This window comes from Cryptomeria japonica, chromosome 10 (assembly GCF_030272615.1).
Source record: "Cryptomeria japonica chromosome 10, Sugi_1.0, whole genome shotgun sequence".
In the NCBI taxonomy this organism is placed as follows: Eukaryota; Viridiplantae; Streptophyta; class Pinopsida; order Cupressales; family Cupressaceae; genus Cryptomeria; species Cryptomeria japonica.
The window spans coordinates 465,032,924-465,049,740 of NC_081414.1; the positions used below are offsets into that span (position 1 = coordinate 465,032,924).

General features: G+C 37.4%; 1 protein-coding gene across 11 annotated transcripts in view; it reads right to left on the reverse strand.

Moving 5' to 3' along the window:
- Positions 1-16,817, reverse strand: part of LOC131858732 (uncharacterized) — a 177,484-nt gene that overhangs the window by 19,813 nt on the left and 140,854 nt on the right. For 6 of the 11 annotated variants that reach the window (XM_059212119.1, XM_059212116.1, XM_059212118.1 and 3 more), the window contains 3 exons: positions 1,521-1,586; positions 1,254-1,292; positions 99-198 (listed from right to left, as the gene is read on the reverse strand). In XM_059212119.1, coding sequence (XP_059068102.1) covers positions 99-198; positions 1,254-1,292; positions 1,521-1,586 — 205 coding nt within the window. Of the gene's footprint in view, positions 1-43; positions 199-1,253; positions 1,293-1,520; positions 1,587-16,817 lie in introns of all 11 variants that reach the window. The other 5 variants (XM_059212121.1, XM_059212117.1, XM_059212122.1 and 2 more) reach the window with 4 other exon arrangements.

Here is a 16,817-nt window from a genome sequence, read left to right on the forward strand (position 1 = left end):
AAAGCATTGTGTAATCAATACTTTTCCAGAATAAAAAACTTACCTACACAGAAATGTCAAGAAAAAACCAATCACTTACTACCGATTGGAATACAAACCCATTGTAATTCCCTGAGATGCAACCATAGGAATATGATGGAAAGGTCTTCTCAGTGTTTGTATATATCGTTCACCACCTAGAACTGTTACAGGATAGATCTGGGCATAATACCAAATCCACAAGGCCAATATTAAGTGCCATAAGTCATAAATTAAAAATAATAAGAGGCATTCGAAATACCAATAGCAACCAAAAAAAGCATTCCTATTTAATATTATTGTCTTAACCATGATAATATAAGATTTTGCAGCATAGGCATCATACTGGAAAATTAAAAACACCAGGCTTTTCTGTATGTAAGCTACTTGAAAATGAGCTCAAACATGTATTATGTGTGTTTCTCTAACTTGGGCAATTGTTTGGCTACTGATTTATGCAAACTGTGTGTATTTTCAAGATTACAAATAGAAAATTACAGACAAAATGCAGAAAATTTGTTCTGCAACAATATCATGTTCAAATATTTGCAATAATTTTCCAAAATCATGAAAGATCATTTCAGTTTTAAAAAATTGTCTAAAATAATTTGACCATACTATAACTCTAGCAAAACATCATACATTTCTGTCAATATTTTGTACAGAATTTAATTTTATTAAGGAATGCAAGAATAAGTCTCATAGAAATAGAAAAAGAAAGACATAAAAAAGACACTAGAATGTGCAACAACCAAATATTATATTGCATAACATTCAAGTGGCAGTTATATCCAGTGAAATGAACCGATCTAATTTTCCTTATATTTTTGCCAAGTATTTGATAAAATACCTTAAGCTAATGCTGTGATTTTTTTATTGTTTACCCTCTTGGATGTTAATTTCATCAGTTTATAGATAGATTGCCCATTACAAGATTTAAGAAATTACATGAAAATTTCATAAGGAATCCCAGTAATATATTTATTATTCACATAACATCAATTGTCATATTAAATGTCAATATAGAGATAGCAATTGCTACAATTTACTATTAAATTAACAATCAGGCAGTTATGGAAACGCTCAAAAGAAAGAGGATGGTAATTTTTCTAATAGGAATACTCTAAAAGGTTCTGTCTAAAACTAAAATCTTTTAACAATCTACAATATAATCATATAGTGTGACAACAAAAATAAATCACTAACAGAAAGCATACGGTGACAAAGAAGGAGACCTTAATAATTCTAGCACCAAAAGCATGAGCATTGAGTACCTGCACAATTGAATAGGTTACTTGCAGAAACAGAAAATTCAAACTTCTGATAGCTAGTCCTTTGGAATTTAGATACATAATTGGAAAGACTGTAAAAACAAGACATTCTCCAATGCATACTAAGACTACAATTTGCAACATAAACTCTTAAGAATAATGAAAATAATCAAGAAAACAATTATCTAGTGTTTGTTTCAAGGAAAAACTAATATTAGAGTAAGTCATCACCTCAGTTGGTGTCATTGCACCTGGGATGTATAAAATACACGTGTCTTTGAAAACCTCCAAAATATCCTGCGGATGTCAAAATTGTAACCAATTGCTCTTAATGTTGGCAAAAAATTATTGAATATAATAAAAACTAAAATATCTGAAGTCTTATCTTTACTACGAATACTGTAAGGAGTATTTACTATTTACCACTTATAATTCAATCATCTCAAAATCATACAATATTAATTTAGTATTATCTTCTAGGTTTTGCACTAATTCAATCATCTCAATCTAGACAATTGTAAGCTTTGATAAAGAGAACGGAATATATTTGGAAAACAAGTATTGCATTATTTAGATTACAAGCAAAATCAGCTCAATCTTTCTCTCACCTGTTGTGATTTCAAACAGGTGCTATGCATGTTGAAAACCATGTACCCACAGCAAATTGACCCTAGGACCGCCTCTCACTATGCTAGGTTATCTACCACCAAGCTATCAGTCATTCATGGGTTCTCTTTTCCCAAGTATTCATTGACCAAGTAACACCCAGCCTAAATCACACCAACTTGAGCTTAAATAGCTTGCCTTCGATACCATGTTGAGAAGGCATGGACTAGCTGGAACTCAAACCTAGGACCTCCATCAGCAACAGTAGGTTGTTCTCATGGAGCCACCAACCCCTCACATGTTCTGTTTTTCATAAAGTGTTTACTGACCTTCAAAAAATTGTAAGCATTTTATAGCTGAAATGGCAAATAAATGGTCCAAATAACATGGACAAAGCCAAAAGATGACACAAAATCATGAAGAAACCTCATGAAAGGGCTAGAAAGCCACTTCAGGAAGAACATAGAAAGAAATGACTTTTGTTTAAGCAAATATCATAGTCTAGCATATAAAAGTATTAGACAAATCATAGAAAAGACACAAATAGCATCCTTCACTAGAAATTTAGGCCCACTTGATATACAACAATACAGCAATTTTGGAGAAGTAGCAAGCACCATGCAACTTATATATAAGCTCATATATTTGTGAAATTGGATACCTATTCTTGATGTTTTTCTTATTAAGAGCCCTATAATCAATACACATTCTCATTGTTCCATCCTTCTTTTTAACCAAAAACTATTGAACATGCAAAGGACTCTTGGCCTAATTTGTCCCATCTCTAGCAATTCCTTGACAAAGTGGGCTCTTAAAGTTGTCACTGCATCTTGTTGAGCACCAAGTAAAGTGTCTAACTGAGGAGTGATTAAACTCCTCAATTCTCCCACTTTGTCTATTAACCGCTCCTTCTCAGCACTCAAGCTCCTCATCTTATCTGTTAGATTCATGATTTGGGCTTCTAAATTGCTAGCAAAAACTGAAAGAGGGGCAAAAGATTTTGAAATTGTAGTTCTACACCCTTAAGATCTGTCGGGACATCAAAGTTGTCACTACATCTTGTTGAGCACCAAGTAAAGTGTCTAACCGAGGAGTGATTAAACTCCTCAATTCTCCCACTTTGTCTATTAACCGCTCCTTCTCAACACTCAAGCTTCTCATCTTATCTGTTAGATTCATGATTTGGGCTTCTAAATTGCTAGCCATAGATTAATACCCAAACTAATCTAATTCATGATGCATTTTCCATTAGAAGATAACGGTGGAGAAGTCTCTCTTAAGAGGGTGGAGAGACTTATCAAACATGACCAGGAAGTGAAAATTGACTTCCTCGGAGCCATAGTAGTTTGGGTATTAATCTATGGCTTGAACATTAGGATCCACCCCATATTGTTTACACTATTTAGAGCGGATATTTAGATGATTCAATTTTCACATCCATTTTCAAAAGAGTTTCTTTGGCATAAATCCAATTGCCTGTAGTGCCGACTGCAATGTTGGCAACACGTAGCATGCAAACATCGTGTGTTGCACCGGCTCGTGTTGACCCGCCCACTGGTGGTAGATCCCTCTTTTTCTCTCTCTTTCGTTATGTGTTTATTACCCTTGAAGTGTTCTTTCTTGCAATGGCACGTCTATAGAACGTCAAATGATATGGATAAAGTCTCTTGATATGTGAACGTATAGGAGATAGAATACTTGTGTCTTTTGGGATGCCTGTATGTGGTGGTGATAACTATTTTGGCACCCTCCTCAAGCTCTATGGCATGCTCAATGCCTCTATCTAGAGGCCTCCCAAGAGGTATGCTACTAAATACTTTGTTGTGCTTGGACAACAAAGCTTCAACATCAAAATGGTGACTCTTCTTCTGCTGCTCCATATTTGTAGGCATAACAATGCATTCCACTACCTACTCTACCTGGTCATGTTTGATAAGTCTCTCCACCCTCTTAAGAGAGAATACTTATTGCCCACCATTAGACATACCACTAAGCAAAAAATTCTCATCTCCTACTTAAAATTTCATCTCCATGGTTTGCAGGTTCATATTAAATTCTACAATATATTGAAGCCATTGGATACCAAGAACCACATATGTATCTCCTATGCTCACCACATAGAAGTCATCTCTGAGCTCATACTCACCCAGCTAAATGCTTAAGTTTGAAATCTTTATGATACATGTGAGGGTGAATCTATCAGCAATCATCACTTTGAATCCATCACAATCCTCCGTTTTGAGCCCTCTCCTAGCCACAACTCCCTCATCAATAAAATTGTGTAGCACTTGTATCAATGAGTGTGACTATCTGTAATATTCCCTTTAATTTTTTTCAAATTATTTCAAGTTTACAATCAACACAAACACCCGTTAGGGTTAGAAAATGAAATCCCAATACTACTGAAAGTAACCCTTTCCACCTTTTGATCACCGAGAGCTCAATCTAGGAGGGTGAGAGCATACAGTGTTGCAGGGATCGTTAAATGCAAGAAACTGAAATTGATTACAATAATTGGGTGGCAAGCTAGCGCCTTCCACTTTTCAGTGAGATAATGAGAATACTGAAAGATCACTTGGCGGTAAACCAGCCAAGGACAAGCCAAGAACTGAAGAAGCAATCACTTAACAGCTTATCCAACGGGAGGACAAGAAATTAATTACAAATCAACTCTACCGATTATACAGTGGGAGGACAGTATTACAATATTCAAAGTAGGCGGCAAAGCCAACCTCTTCCACTTATGTAGTGGATCTAAGAGCAATAATCCAAAGAGATAGCGGTTAGTACTACTAACCGGCATTACAATGCATAATATGGATTACAAACTAAGAGAAATCACTATCCAAAGATAGGCGGAAAGCCCGCCTCTTCCACTTATGTAGTGGGACTAAGTGTAGACAAAAGACTTTTTGTTAGTACTACTAACCAGCATTACATGATAGATATAAATGAAGAACCAAGAGCTGATACAAGTCCAACAACTGCAAATTACATCAAATATTCACTCCCAAACCAAAATAGGCAAACACCCCCAAGAAAACTCTATACTCTTGTTGGTTGAAAATTTTGTACACTTGGGGAAATATACAAAATTGTGGTTTCAACCACAGCACATGAGTAAAACTCTCCTAATTAAGGGAAGGCTCCCCCTATCTAACTACAATTTTGAAAATAAAATAGGATGGGACAACAATCTTTCTTCTTCTTTCAAGAAAGACAATATCCTTTTCTCTTCACAGAAAAGGATAGCAATTGAATATAAACAGCAATAACCACTTTCAAATGAAATGAGAGAAAGGAAATGAAGTTTCTTGAAAGCACAAAGACTTCCGTCACTTCCTTTGGGACGAGACGACAATATCAAGCTCAAAGACTTGATTATGTGAAGTCCTATCTACCCTTTTCTACACTAATGCTATAAAGAACAAATTATAACAGCTCAAAGACTGGGATATCTTATTCTTTTCTACTTTAAACAATGGGAAGTAGTGTAAGCACAAAGACTTACAGCTATTTCTCATAGAATCTAGACCTAAATTCTCTTAAGAACAAGTGAAAGCACAAAGACTTGCAACTTTTCTCAACAAAATATTCATTTTAATCTATATTAAACTCAACTACTTGCAGCACAAAGACTACAAATCAGATGTGATTAAGCTCTTTAGGAACACTTGCAAGAAAGATAATATGGAATACTAACTCAAGAATGTAGCACAAAGACTCAAAGCTTGAACAATTTCCTTCTATTTATTTCAATTCTTGAATTTACACATGAAAGCTCAAAGACTTTTTTGCTTGCTTTCCCAAAAGATAAAAATTACAATAGACCCCTCAAGTATTTATAGAAGAGGAGTCTTAAGAAAAAGGTGGGAGGATCCTAACTAACTTGAGAGATTCTCTCAACCACCAAGACTTATTCAATAACTAACTAAGACTTATTCCAACTACAGTCTTAATTGAACACAACTTGTAGTTGCCTTGCATGTAATTACAAAAGTGCAAGTCATGTGTAACTTGCATTTTACAAAAAAAAATTTTACATGTAACTTGTCAAAACAAAATTACAACTAAAGATTACAAAAGCGGGAAAATACAACTAAGTGTTGAAAAACACTTAAGTTGCATTATGTGAAGACACAAATCCTTTAAATTTTTGGATGTTCGTTTGTAGTTCCTCGGGATTCGGTTCATGGGTGTTCTTGGCAACAACCATGGTCTTCACAATAGTGTCATGACACCGGAGGAGTGCAGAGTTGTTTTTATCTAGGATAGACTGGATTTCATGCAAAAAGGCTTGGTGTTTCATCAATAGCTGAATTGAAGCGGCCAAGAATTGTTCACTCCTCCATTCATTATGAATCCTCATCTGTAAATCAGCAAGAACTTCTTCTTCTGGAATAAGCTCTCCATCCTGACTTACTATGTTGCAAGAGGCCCTTTCACAATGCGAGACAATATCTTGGAAAACTTCACCCCAGAATCTCTTTGCATCACCGATCTCCTCAATGAGGGATTTAAGAACAAGGGCTTTGTTTTCCAGGAGCTCTTCAAATTCCAAGTACATGACCTTGGAAGAGATGATGGCATGCTCCTATAAAACACTCAGCTGTTGTTGGAGCATGGTACGCCAGATTGTCAAACTTTCTTCAACACTTTCCAGATTCTTTTTGAAAGCATTAGAGGTCTGATCCAGTTTCTCCTCAATGGTCTCTAACTTAGACATCATCTGAAAAATGTCTTTCATTACCCGTGCACATAGATCATGAAGCTGATCAACCCAGGAATCCAGTGCTTGTACTTTCTGAGCAGCCCTTTCCACTCCATGAATTGATTCTTGGGAACCAGAAGAACCTATGGAGTTACTCCCTTCAGCAGCAGGTTTTGTGATTTTATGAACGGCTGCAATAAGTTGTCGGTTTTCATCTTCTAGCTTTTCTTTCTTTGCTAGAAGCTCATCACACCTTTGCACCAACGAAGCAACAAAAAATTGAGCATCATGTTTAATGACCTCATGCGTCTGTTTGCCCAACTCTATCCGTGTAATCTTATAATCAGCAACTGACATTTCCTCAAGTGGCTTATCTGTAATAGGTTCCACAATTTCGGCTACCTTCATCTTGTTGCTATCAACAGTTACTCTGGAGATAGTCTTGGCCTTCTTAGCAACTTTGGATCTGGACTGTTTCAGTTGCTGATAGTCAAAGGCATCAAGTGAGATTTCTTGCTTCTTCCTTTTCGGAGTAAAAGAACTAAGCCATGGAGGCAAAGTCATCAACTCCCCTTCAGTAGCAGTTGTAGGCAAAGGAGAAGCAGTTTCTGTTTGAATCATCGTGGTCATCCTAGGAGGAATATTTGTTTGGACAGCGACCACGTTTTGCTCAATTACCAATGGGCATGAAGATTGCCTCATGAATTCTTCGGACAGTGGAAGTATCAATTTCTGACAGTTGGATGCAAGTAGGAATATCCTCAGGAACTTCCGACACACTTTCTTGTTGATGATCAGGAGATGGCTCGTATGCTGAAATGGGAATAGCATTCTGAGGAGATTCATCCACAAGCAAATTAGGAGGAGAAAGAGGTGTCTCAATGGCAATTGGAGGAATGATCTCATGAGGCGAGTCTAAAACTGGAGACTTAGGAGCATCATAAGATTGCTGCCCTTCTTTTGGATTATCCAGATCGATCACCTGAACATGAAATCGTGATTTTTCCTTCCCACGAACTGTCGTCTCCTCAGGAGGAAGCACTACTATCCGACTTACTCGCAACTTGATCCTTGTGCCCGAAGATGATGCACCTTCCTTGTTGTCAACCTGAATCTCAGACTTACGTCCAAGAGGCCCCGTAGAATCATCTTCTTTTCCAACCTTGATTTTTATAAGTCTATACGCATTATTTTTCAACCATGTGTTAGTGTTAGCCAAGATAGGCTGAAATCTCTCAAGGATTGATATGCACTCTTTGTGCGACCATTGGATCAAAGGAAGTGGAGCTTCCTCAACCCTCCTCGAAATGTATTCAGGATCAAGTATGTGCCCATCATCAATCATCCCTTGTGGGATATCCACCAAGTTCAAATCAACAATTTGCTCAATAGTGAGCCTGCAGTAATCCATCTTCAGAACTTCGGTTTCTGTGCGGAGATCTGCCCAGATGTCCTCAATGCGATGCACATGCACAAAGGATTTCTTGATCTTCTCCTTCATACCCCTGTAATCAAATTCAGCTCTAGGTTTAAACTTTTTGAGCTTGATTTCCTGCAATTCAGTCTCCATGGCCTTATCTTTCACAAACGTGACAAGGGAATACCGACCAATTTTCAGTGGATTTGTGGTAGAGATCCCCATTCCAACCTTGTGTCTAGCCTACTGAAAAGTGTGGACAGCCACGATCTGTCTTCCCAACTCCATAAGAATGATCTTATCAGTTGGGTATCTAGGAAGCATATATGGTTGACCACCAAAGCATCCAATTCTCATATAGGTGAAGGTGGGAAATTGTAGAAACAAACATCCATATTCGCACACCCTTTTCCATGCCTCATCTGATACTCTTTTGTTCTTCAGAGTTCTGTCAAACTGACACATGAAATATCCAAAGAATGCATCTTGAACTCTTCTGAAATGCAATCTGTTGGGTCTCAACGGCAACTGGTCATAATATTCCCAAACTGGTATAAGTGAGCGATCACCCTTGGTAGAAAGACCTGGAAAGTGTCTAAGTGATGCTGCCAAGTATACCAAATACGAATTCATGAAGAAAGTCATGGTGGTAGGGACTACTGCAAGTTGTTCACACAAGACATCGCTGATGACTTCTCCCCATGAAATGTGATGAGACTGCCTTATGAACATGATGAATTGGTACATCCATGGCTCAAAGACATTAGAATACTTCGCCCACCTTGAGAAGGAGGCTCGTGGCTCTTGGATCCACCTGTTGATGTGTTGCTTGCAATCTTTTTCCCTCTTCACGTAATACTCTGCTGCACTTTCTTTGGAGATTTCCATGTAAACAGGTGCAGGAGGCATTCTGAAGACCTTCTCAATCATATCTGCATCAAGACGGATTATAGCTTCGCCATCATCATTTTTTATGACTCTTGACTCTTTGTCAAAATGATGGGTGCAGGCGAGAACAAACTCAAGTTCTCGGGCAGCCACCGGGAAAGAAGATGCATGATGGATATGGCTGTCCAACAACCGCTGCAAGTTATTATCTTGTGGATCTTCCACCCTCTTGTCAAATTCCGACATATCCACGTGCCCTATTTCCGTATTTCTGATACGATCTAAAGGGGAAGAAACTTGGGAAGGTGCTACCTCGTTCTGATATTTGTCATATTTGTACTTCATCTTTTTTGAAACTGGAGATGCCGACAAATCTGACATTGATTGTGAACCTGGAATACTGTGATGAAGACTTAAAAGAGTTAAGGCAACATCATAGTCAGCTGCAAATATCATTCTTCCTTCTTCAAATGGGAATTCAAATGGGAAAAACTTCGATTCTTGAACTTCACGATTTTGTGGGAGGAAGAGGGGAAATATATATAAATGGGAAAATCTTGACTTTGACCAATTTCGGATCTTGGGGAAATTTTTGCAAGTATACAAGTTGGAAAGAACATACATGCAATCGGGGTTTTAAAACCCGAATGCAAGTACACTTGTAAATTTGCAAATGGAGAAATGGATGGAAAATGAGAATTTGACTTGCGGAAAATGAAAAGTACGGAGATGGGAAACATAAATGGATAGAAATGGGAAAATCCGGGAATGTCATTTTCATGAAAATGGGAAGAACTTTTCAACATGTAATCTGGTTTTTAAAACCCGAATTTGAAAGGGGGGGGGGGGGGTATTTTACACTTTTCAACTTGGAATTTTGGTTAAATTCATTAACCGTAAGGGAAGAACAAGAATTTCCAGCGAACTTGTAATCGGGATTAGAAATCCTGAATACAAGTAAAGAGGGAATATGGGAAGAACAATGCAATTCAAAAATTGCATACCAAGGGGAAGATCTCTCTCACAAAAACCGATTTTTTTGGGGAAGAACAACATATTTTCAAAAATGCAACTAAGAAGGAAAACAAAGAAAGCAAGAAAATAATAAAATGAAGGAAAGAAAGAAAAGAGAACATACCTTTCTTCAAACTGAAAATGCTTCTCCAAAAATGCAATCAAACTTGGAATGAAGAAGAATATCCAATAAATAGAAGCAAACCGCAATCCCCAAACCCTTGCCACTTTTTTGGAAAAACGTTTTTAGCTGCAAAAACGTGGTTATAGATGCAAGAAAATAGGGCCAAATCCTTAGGGAAATACCATGTATGAAAGTGTCAAAGCCAAACGCCCAAGGAGGAGATGAAGAAATGGTATTAAATCCTTCCAATACGCAGCCAAAGGTGGGTCACGTGGAAAAAACATGGCAACAAATGCTTCTTAAATGGCTCATTAAATGACTGAAAATTTATCACAAAGTCCACGCCTAGGTAAGAGAGGTAAAAACGAACTAGGAGATTGCAGCTTCATGAAGTCTTGATCCCCCAAAATGTGGCATTTTGGAAACACGTGGTTGTTGATTTGGACCAAAAAACCAGTAAATGCAAACCCCAAATGGCGTGATAAGTGTTTTCAAATGCATAAGAATAGGGTGAAATCCAAAACGCCTCTCCTTCCTAGAAGATCTCCACAAAAATCGCTTGAAAACTTCAACAAATTTGCTTCCAACTGAAAATCGGGTTTTTTGGAGACAAGAACAAGTTCGAATTTGCACATATATGTGAAAATCGGGTTTTAGAGAAGATATGACAAGTTCGAATTTGCACTTTTTCACTTACAAAGCCAAATTCGAGTTTTTGGGAATGAATTGCAAGTTTAAAATTGTCAAAAATGCACTTTGTGTAAAATCGGGTTTTTTAGACCAAAGTGCAAGTTTAAAATTGTCACTTTTTCACTTGCAAGGCAAAATCGGGATTTTTGGAGAGAGATGCAAGTTTTACTCACTTGTAAAGGGGAAATAAAACCCCTACAACAAGTTATAACTTACTTGCACATATGTAATAGGGGTTTAAAATCCCTATTACATGTAAAAAACCATTAAAGTAGGGGTTTTTGGAGAGAACTACAAGTTTACTTGCAACTTAACCAAAAAATCTCTATTTTAACTAAAAAAGCCAAAAAACAATAAAAATAATAAAAACAACAAAGGGGAAATTTAAAACAAATTACAAGTATTCATCTTTTAATAAAAATGCAAATGTAATAAGCTAAAAATTTCCCTACAAAGAGCAAAACAATGGACATCATTAAAACTTGCAGTTTGAAGAAAATTCTCCACCTGCAGTCGGGATTTTAAAACCTGAAATTGAAGGAAAGACATAGCAAACGAACCCAGAATGCGATGAAATTCGAAACGTAGTTCGAGGATGGACTGAGGATTAAGCTAGTCCAAGGATTAGTTGAAATTCTGCCTCGGGAAGCATGCCATAGAGTAAAGATTTTCATTTTTTCACAAAACTTTTATGTAATGGTCCTTCACTTTTGGAAACAAAAATGAGGACAACAATTGGCTCTGACTGGGGAATTCTTTCATTTATCCTTCAAGATTGTGAAAGAAAAGAATCCAGAACTCTAAGTGCCTTCCTCTTATCCATTGGGTCACAGAGTCAAACAAAACAAAAACAAACAAACAAAAGACGAAAAATAAACAAGAAAAAGACATTATTTACAAGAAGTTACCTCGAATCCTTATTCAAAGTAATGCTTCAAATGTTGACCATTATAAGGCAGCGCAAATGGTGTACCATCATGATAAGCCAAGATAAAACTATCTTCTCCAGCAACACGGTGAATAGTGAAGGGTCCTCGCCAAAGAGAATCAAATTTGCCATGTAAACCTTTCGGTTCCCTTCGCTTATCCCAAAGCAAAACACGATCACCAACTTGGAATCCTCTTTGCTTTGATTTCTTATCAAAAAGAACTTTGACTTGTTGCTGATGCTGAGCAATTCGGTCCACTACTTGTGTTCTTTGTTCTTCGAGCTGAGAAAGATACATGATCCTTTTGTCTAAAGCATTCTCATAAGTTTGATCTTCAATCGCTTTAGCCAACTTGAGAGCAGGAAGTTCCAAAGTGATGGGTATTTCTGCATTGATCCCATAAAGAAGCTGAAATGGTGACATACCAATAGCCCTTTTGGGTGTAATTTTGTCCGCCCATAAAGCATCAAAAAGAGCCTTATGCCAGGACCTTTGATTTTCCTCCACAAGCTTGCGAATAATAGTAATCAAGTTTTTGTTACTTGATTCCGCCTGACCATTACCTTGGGGATAATAATCAGATGAATAAGTTAACAAAATACTATATTCAAAGCAAAATTGTGAAATTTCAGAGGAAGAAAAGGTGGCTGCATTGTCAGTCACAATTTTGAATGGAACACCAAATCTAGAAATGATATTCTCCTTGAGGAAACTGCATACTATCTCAGAAGTAGCGTTCTTTACCGGTATTGCTTCCACCCACTTGGTGAAATAATCCGTAGCAGTAAGGACATACGAATGACCTGCACTTGAAGAAGGATTGATCACCCCAATGAAGTCAATGCCCCATTGTCGGAAAGGCTCTTCAACAATAACCGGCTTCAATGGTAACGCTGCAAGCTTTGGTTTGCCTACAAACTGCTGGCAATGTATACATTTACGCACCCATCGGAAAGCATCTTGAAAGAGCGTAGGCCAATAATACTTAGCTCTCAAAATTTTGTGAGCAGTCACTGGTGCAGAAAAATGTCCTCCACAAGCCTTGTCATGGAAAGCTTCCAGCAATTTAGTTTGTTGTGCTTTGTCAACACAACGGAGGAAAGTACCATCAATTGCTCTTTTGTACAAACCAGTATCCCATAATACAAAGTTCGCAGCTTTCAGCTTGATACTTCTTTTTTCCTTGAATGACAAATGTTGTGGACATTCACCATAAGTCAAGAAAAATGCTATAATAGAGTACAATTCATCAGTAGTACTGACAAACAACACCTTGGGAAGATCTTCAGAATCATCTAATTCTCACTCCTCTGGAATACCTTCCGCCATCAGCTGACAGAGTCTTCTTCCTCGAACAAGCTTTGTAGGCTTAATCTCCAAGTCATACTCTTGGATTTTAGCAATCCAATTCCCTCTTTTCGTGCCAAACTCCTATTGTGTTAAGATAGATTTGGGTGATGTATCAGGAACTAACACAACTGTATGAGAATTCAGGATGTAAAAACGGAAGTTCTTGACTTCTTTAACAACCGCATAAGCATTCTTCTCAATAGAGGAATACTTGAGTTCATGAGACTTTAAAGGACAACTCATGAAAGCAATAGGAGATTCAATCCCTTCTGAATTTTTCTGCATCAGAATAGCCGACATAGTATGCTCGGAAGCATAACTATACATGATGAACTCCTTGGTGTAGTTGGGGCATACCAATACGGGTGCATGAGCAATTGCATCTTTGATTTCATTGAATGCTGCTTTTCCTTCAGAATTCCAATGGAAAGCAAACTTTCCTTTCATCATATCCACAATATGACAAGTCTTTTCTGCAAAGTCAAGAATGAATCTTCACAGAAAATTTACCTTAACAAAAAAGGAATGAACATCAGTCTTATTGGATGGCAAAGGCAGATTCTGAATAGATTTAACTCTTTCAGGATCAACTGTTATTCCTTCCTTGGAAACAATATGACCAAGGAGTTTTCCCTCAGTCACCCCAAAAACTGACTTCTTGGGATTAAGGGAGATGTCGTGCTTGCGACATCTTTCAAGAACATCTTGTAAGTGAAAAAGATGATTCTCACGGTCTTTAGAAAAAACAGTGAGATCATCAAGATACACTACAATATATCCTCCAACAGTACCATGGAAAGCCAAGTCCATAGCTTGTTGGAAAGTAGCCCCTACATTGATCAACCCAAAAGGCATTCTGCGGTATGCAAATGTACCCCATGGAGTAGTAAATGCAGTCTTATGTTGATCAGGTTCACTAACCTCAATCTGATTATATCCTGAAAATCCATCTAGCATAGATAGCATTTTGGAACCTGTCACCGTTTGCAAAACTTGATCCATGATTGGCAATGGATAATTACCCTTGAGTGTTAGCTGATTAAGATTTCTGAAATCAACACAGATACGTATTTCTCCATTCTTCTTACGCACCGGCACTATGTTTTCCAACCATGTTGAATAATGGATGGGAAAGATAATCTGAGCATCAAGCATTTTTTGAACTTCAGAAAGAATGGTACCTGAAATCTTCGGATTATACTGGCGATGCTTCTGTCTGAAAGTGAGGGGAATATCATGCTGCACTTCCTTGGATTGAAAGGATTTTAGATCATTGTATGAATATGCACAAACTCTTGCCACGTTTTTGAAAAACGTCTTTAGCAGAAAATCGTGGCACAAAATGCAAACTTGGAAGCACAAGAAGAGGTCAAATCTTCCTCAAACCCCAACGCCTTAGCATGGGAAGCAAAAACGATTCATCTTGTTAAAGATTTGTGGCATTAAACCCTTCCAATTTGCAGCCAAAGGAATCACGTGGAGGAAAAACATGGTATTCAATGCATCTTTGATGGATCATTAAATAGCTCAAATCTTATCCCAAACTCCACGCCTAGGTAAGATAGTTCAAAACGATTTAGAAGAATGCAGCTTCAATAAGTTCTAATCCCCCACAATGTGGCATTTTGGAAACACATTTTTGCTGATTTGGGGCAAAAAACCAGTCAATGTAACCTCCATTTGGCATGAAAGGTGTCCATGAATGCATGAAAATAGGGTAAAAACAAAAACGCCTTTCCTTCCTAGAAAATCTCCACAAAAAATTGCTTTGAATTCTTCAAAAACCGTTTTTTATTTTGCAATTCGGGTTTTTGGAAGACAAGTGCAAGTTCGATTTTGCATAACAAGTGAAAATCGGGTTTTTTGGAGCAAATGACAAGTTCTAATTTTCACTTTTCCCTTACAAAGCCAAAATCGGGTTTTTTGGAGCAAACTACAAGTTTTATTTTTACTTTTTCACTTGCCAAGCCAAAATCGGGATTTTTTGGACAAATGACAAGTTTAAAATTGTCAAAAATGCACTTGCAAGGCAAAATCGGGTTTTTTGGAGAGGAATACAAGTTTTAATTACTTGTAAAAGGGAAATAAAATCCCTACAACAAGTTAGAAATACTTGCACATACGTAATGGGGATTTAAAATCCCTATTACATGCAAAAACCATTAAAGTAGGTTTTTTTGACCAAACTGCAAGTTTACTTGTAATTGGGTGAAAAAATCCCTATTTTAACTAAACAAGACCAAAAAACAATTTAAAAAAAACAAAGAAAGGAAGGGAAATTTAAAACAAATTGCAAGTAACATTTTTTAATAAAAATGCACATGTAATAAGCTAAAATTCCCCTACAACAACCAAAACAATGAATATCATTAAAACTTGCAGTTTGAAGAAAATTCTCCACCTGCAGTCGGGGTTTTAAAACCCGAAATTGAAGGAAAGACATAGCAAATGAACCCAGAATTTGATGAAATTCGAAACGCAGTTCGAGAATGGACTGAGGATTAAGCCAGTCCAAGGATTAGTCAAAATTCTGCCTCAGGAAGCGTGCCATAGAGTAAAATTTTTCATTTTTTCACAAAAATTTCATATAGTGGTCCTTCATTTTTGGAAACAAAAATGAGGACAACAGGCCTATCCGGAGGTCCAATCATAATAATAGTTTACCCACAGACTCATGATTGTTCCCATGTTATCCCAAAGTGCTAGGTATTAATACCTTAGTTTTCGGGTGCACTTTTGGGCCTTAACAGTTTTGGCACGCCCGGTGGGACCTTTTCCTTAAGGTTAGAGATTTTTATTGTTTTAATTGATATATTTGTATATCTGGCGACTCTGTTTGTGAAAAAGAGTGGAAAAGATCAATGTTTTTCATATTTTATGAGACAGATCCAGACTTGGAGCTCAAGTTCTTTTGAGTATTTGCAGCTAGAGCCTCCTAAGAGAAGAGGAAGAACACTTGCAAGGGCTCAGCCTTTGAACCGTTTTCAGTTATCAACAGCTGATTTTCAAGTGTACAGAAGGAGAGAAAGACCATCCAAAGGAAAGGAAATCAGGCATTCAGCAAGTCCAACTTGCAGATCAGCAGCATTTGATCCTCAAATTTCAGTAACAAGAATCTCAGCTCCTTGAGTACCGTATGATGATGACACCATGATAGAGATATTGCACTTGATTATTGACAGCTTTCAGAGCCTTGATGACATCAGCAGTGATCCATTTGCTAGGAGATTTACAATACTGGATATCTGTGCAAAGATCAAAGTAAGTAACCTCCTCTTAGATCTAGGATTGCAAGGTCTGATCCACGATATGTTTCATCATTTTTTGGTCATGATAAAGGAGCACCATGATAATAAGATTTTCCCTGCCATGGAGAGTATTATGATTTCAAGTATTGAGGAGATGGATGTATATCCCAACCTATCATATCTATGCTATGGGCTATTCATAATCAAGAATGCATCCCTTCTATTGCGGCATGTAGATTGGTCAATAATTTATTCAAGCATTGTGAAGAAAAATTGAAGTCTCAATTGCACAAGGCTAAGGAGGTTGGTGACGACAATAAGAGTGATGAGGAAGATGAAGAGCCACATGAGGATATGCAAGAATCTTCTACTACACCTACAAGTGGAGAAAACCCAAGCCTACATGACAACAACACGATTGAATAGGGTACTTGTATGGAGCCTACCAAGCCAACATTGACCAATCAACTTGATGGAAATGCCGACTCTATCAGTGATCCCTCAAATGAGCAGGCTCTACCTGTGGTTAATCAGCCTCATAAAGATGCAAA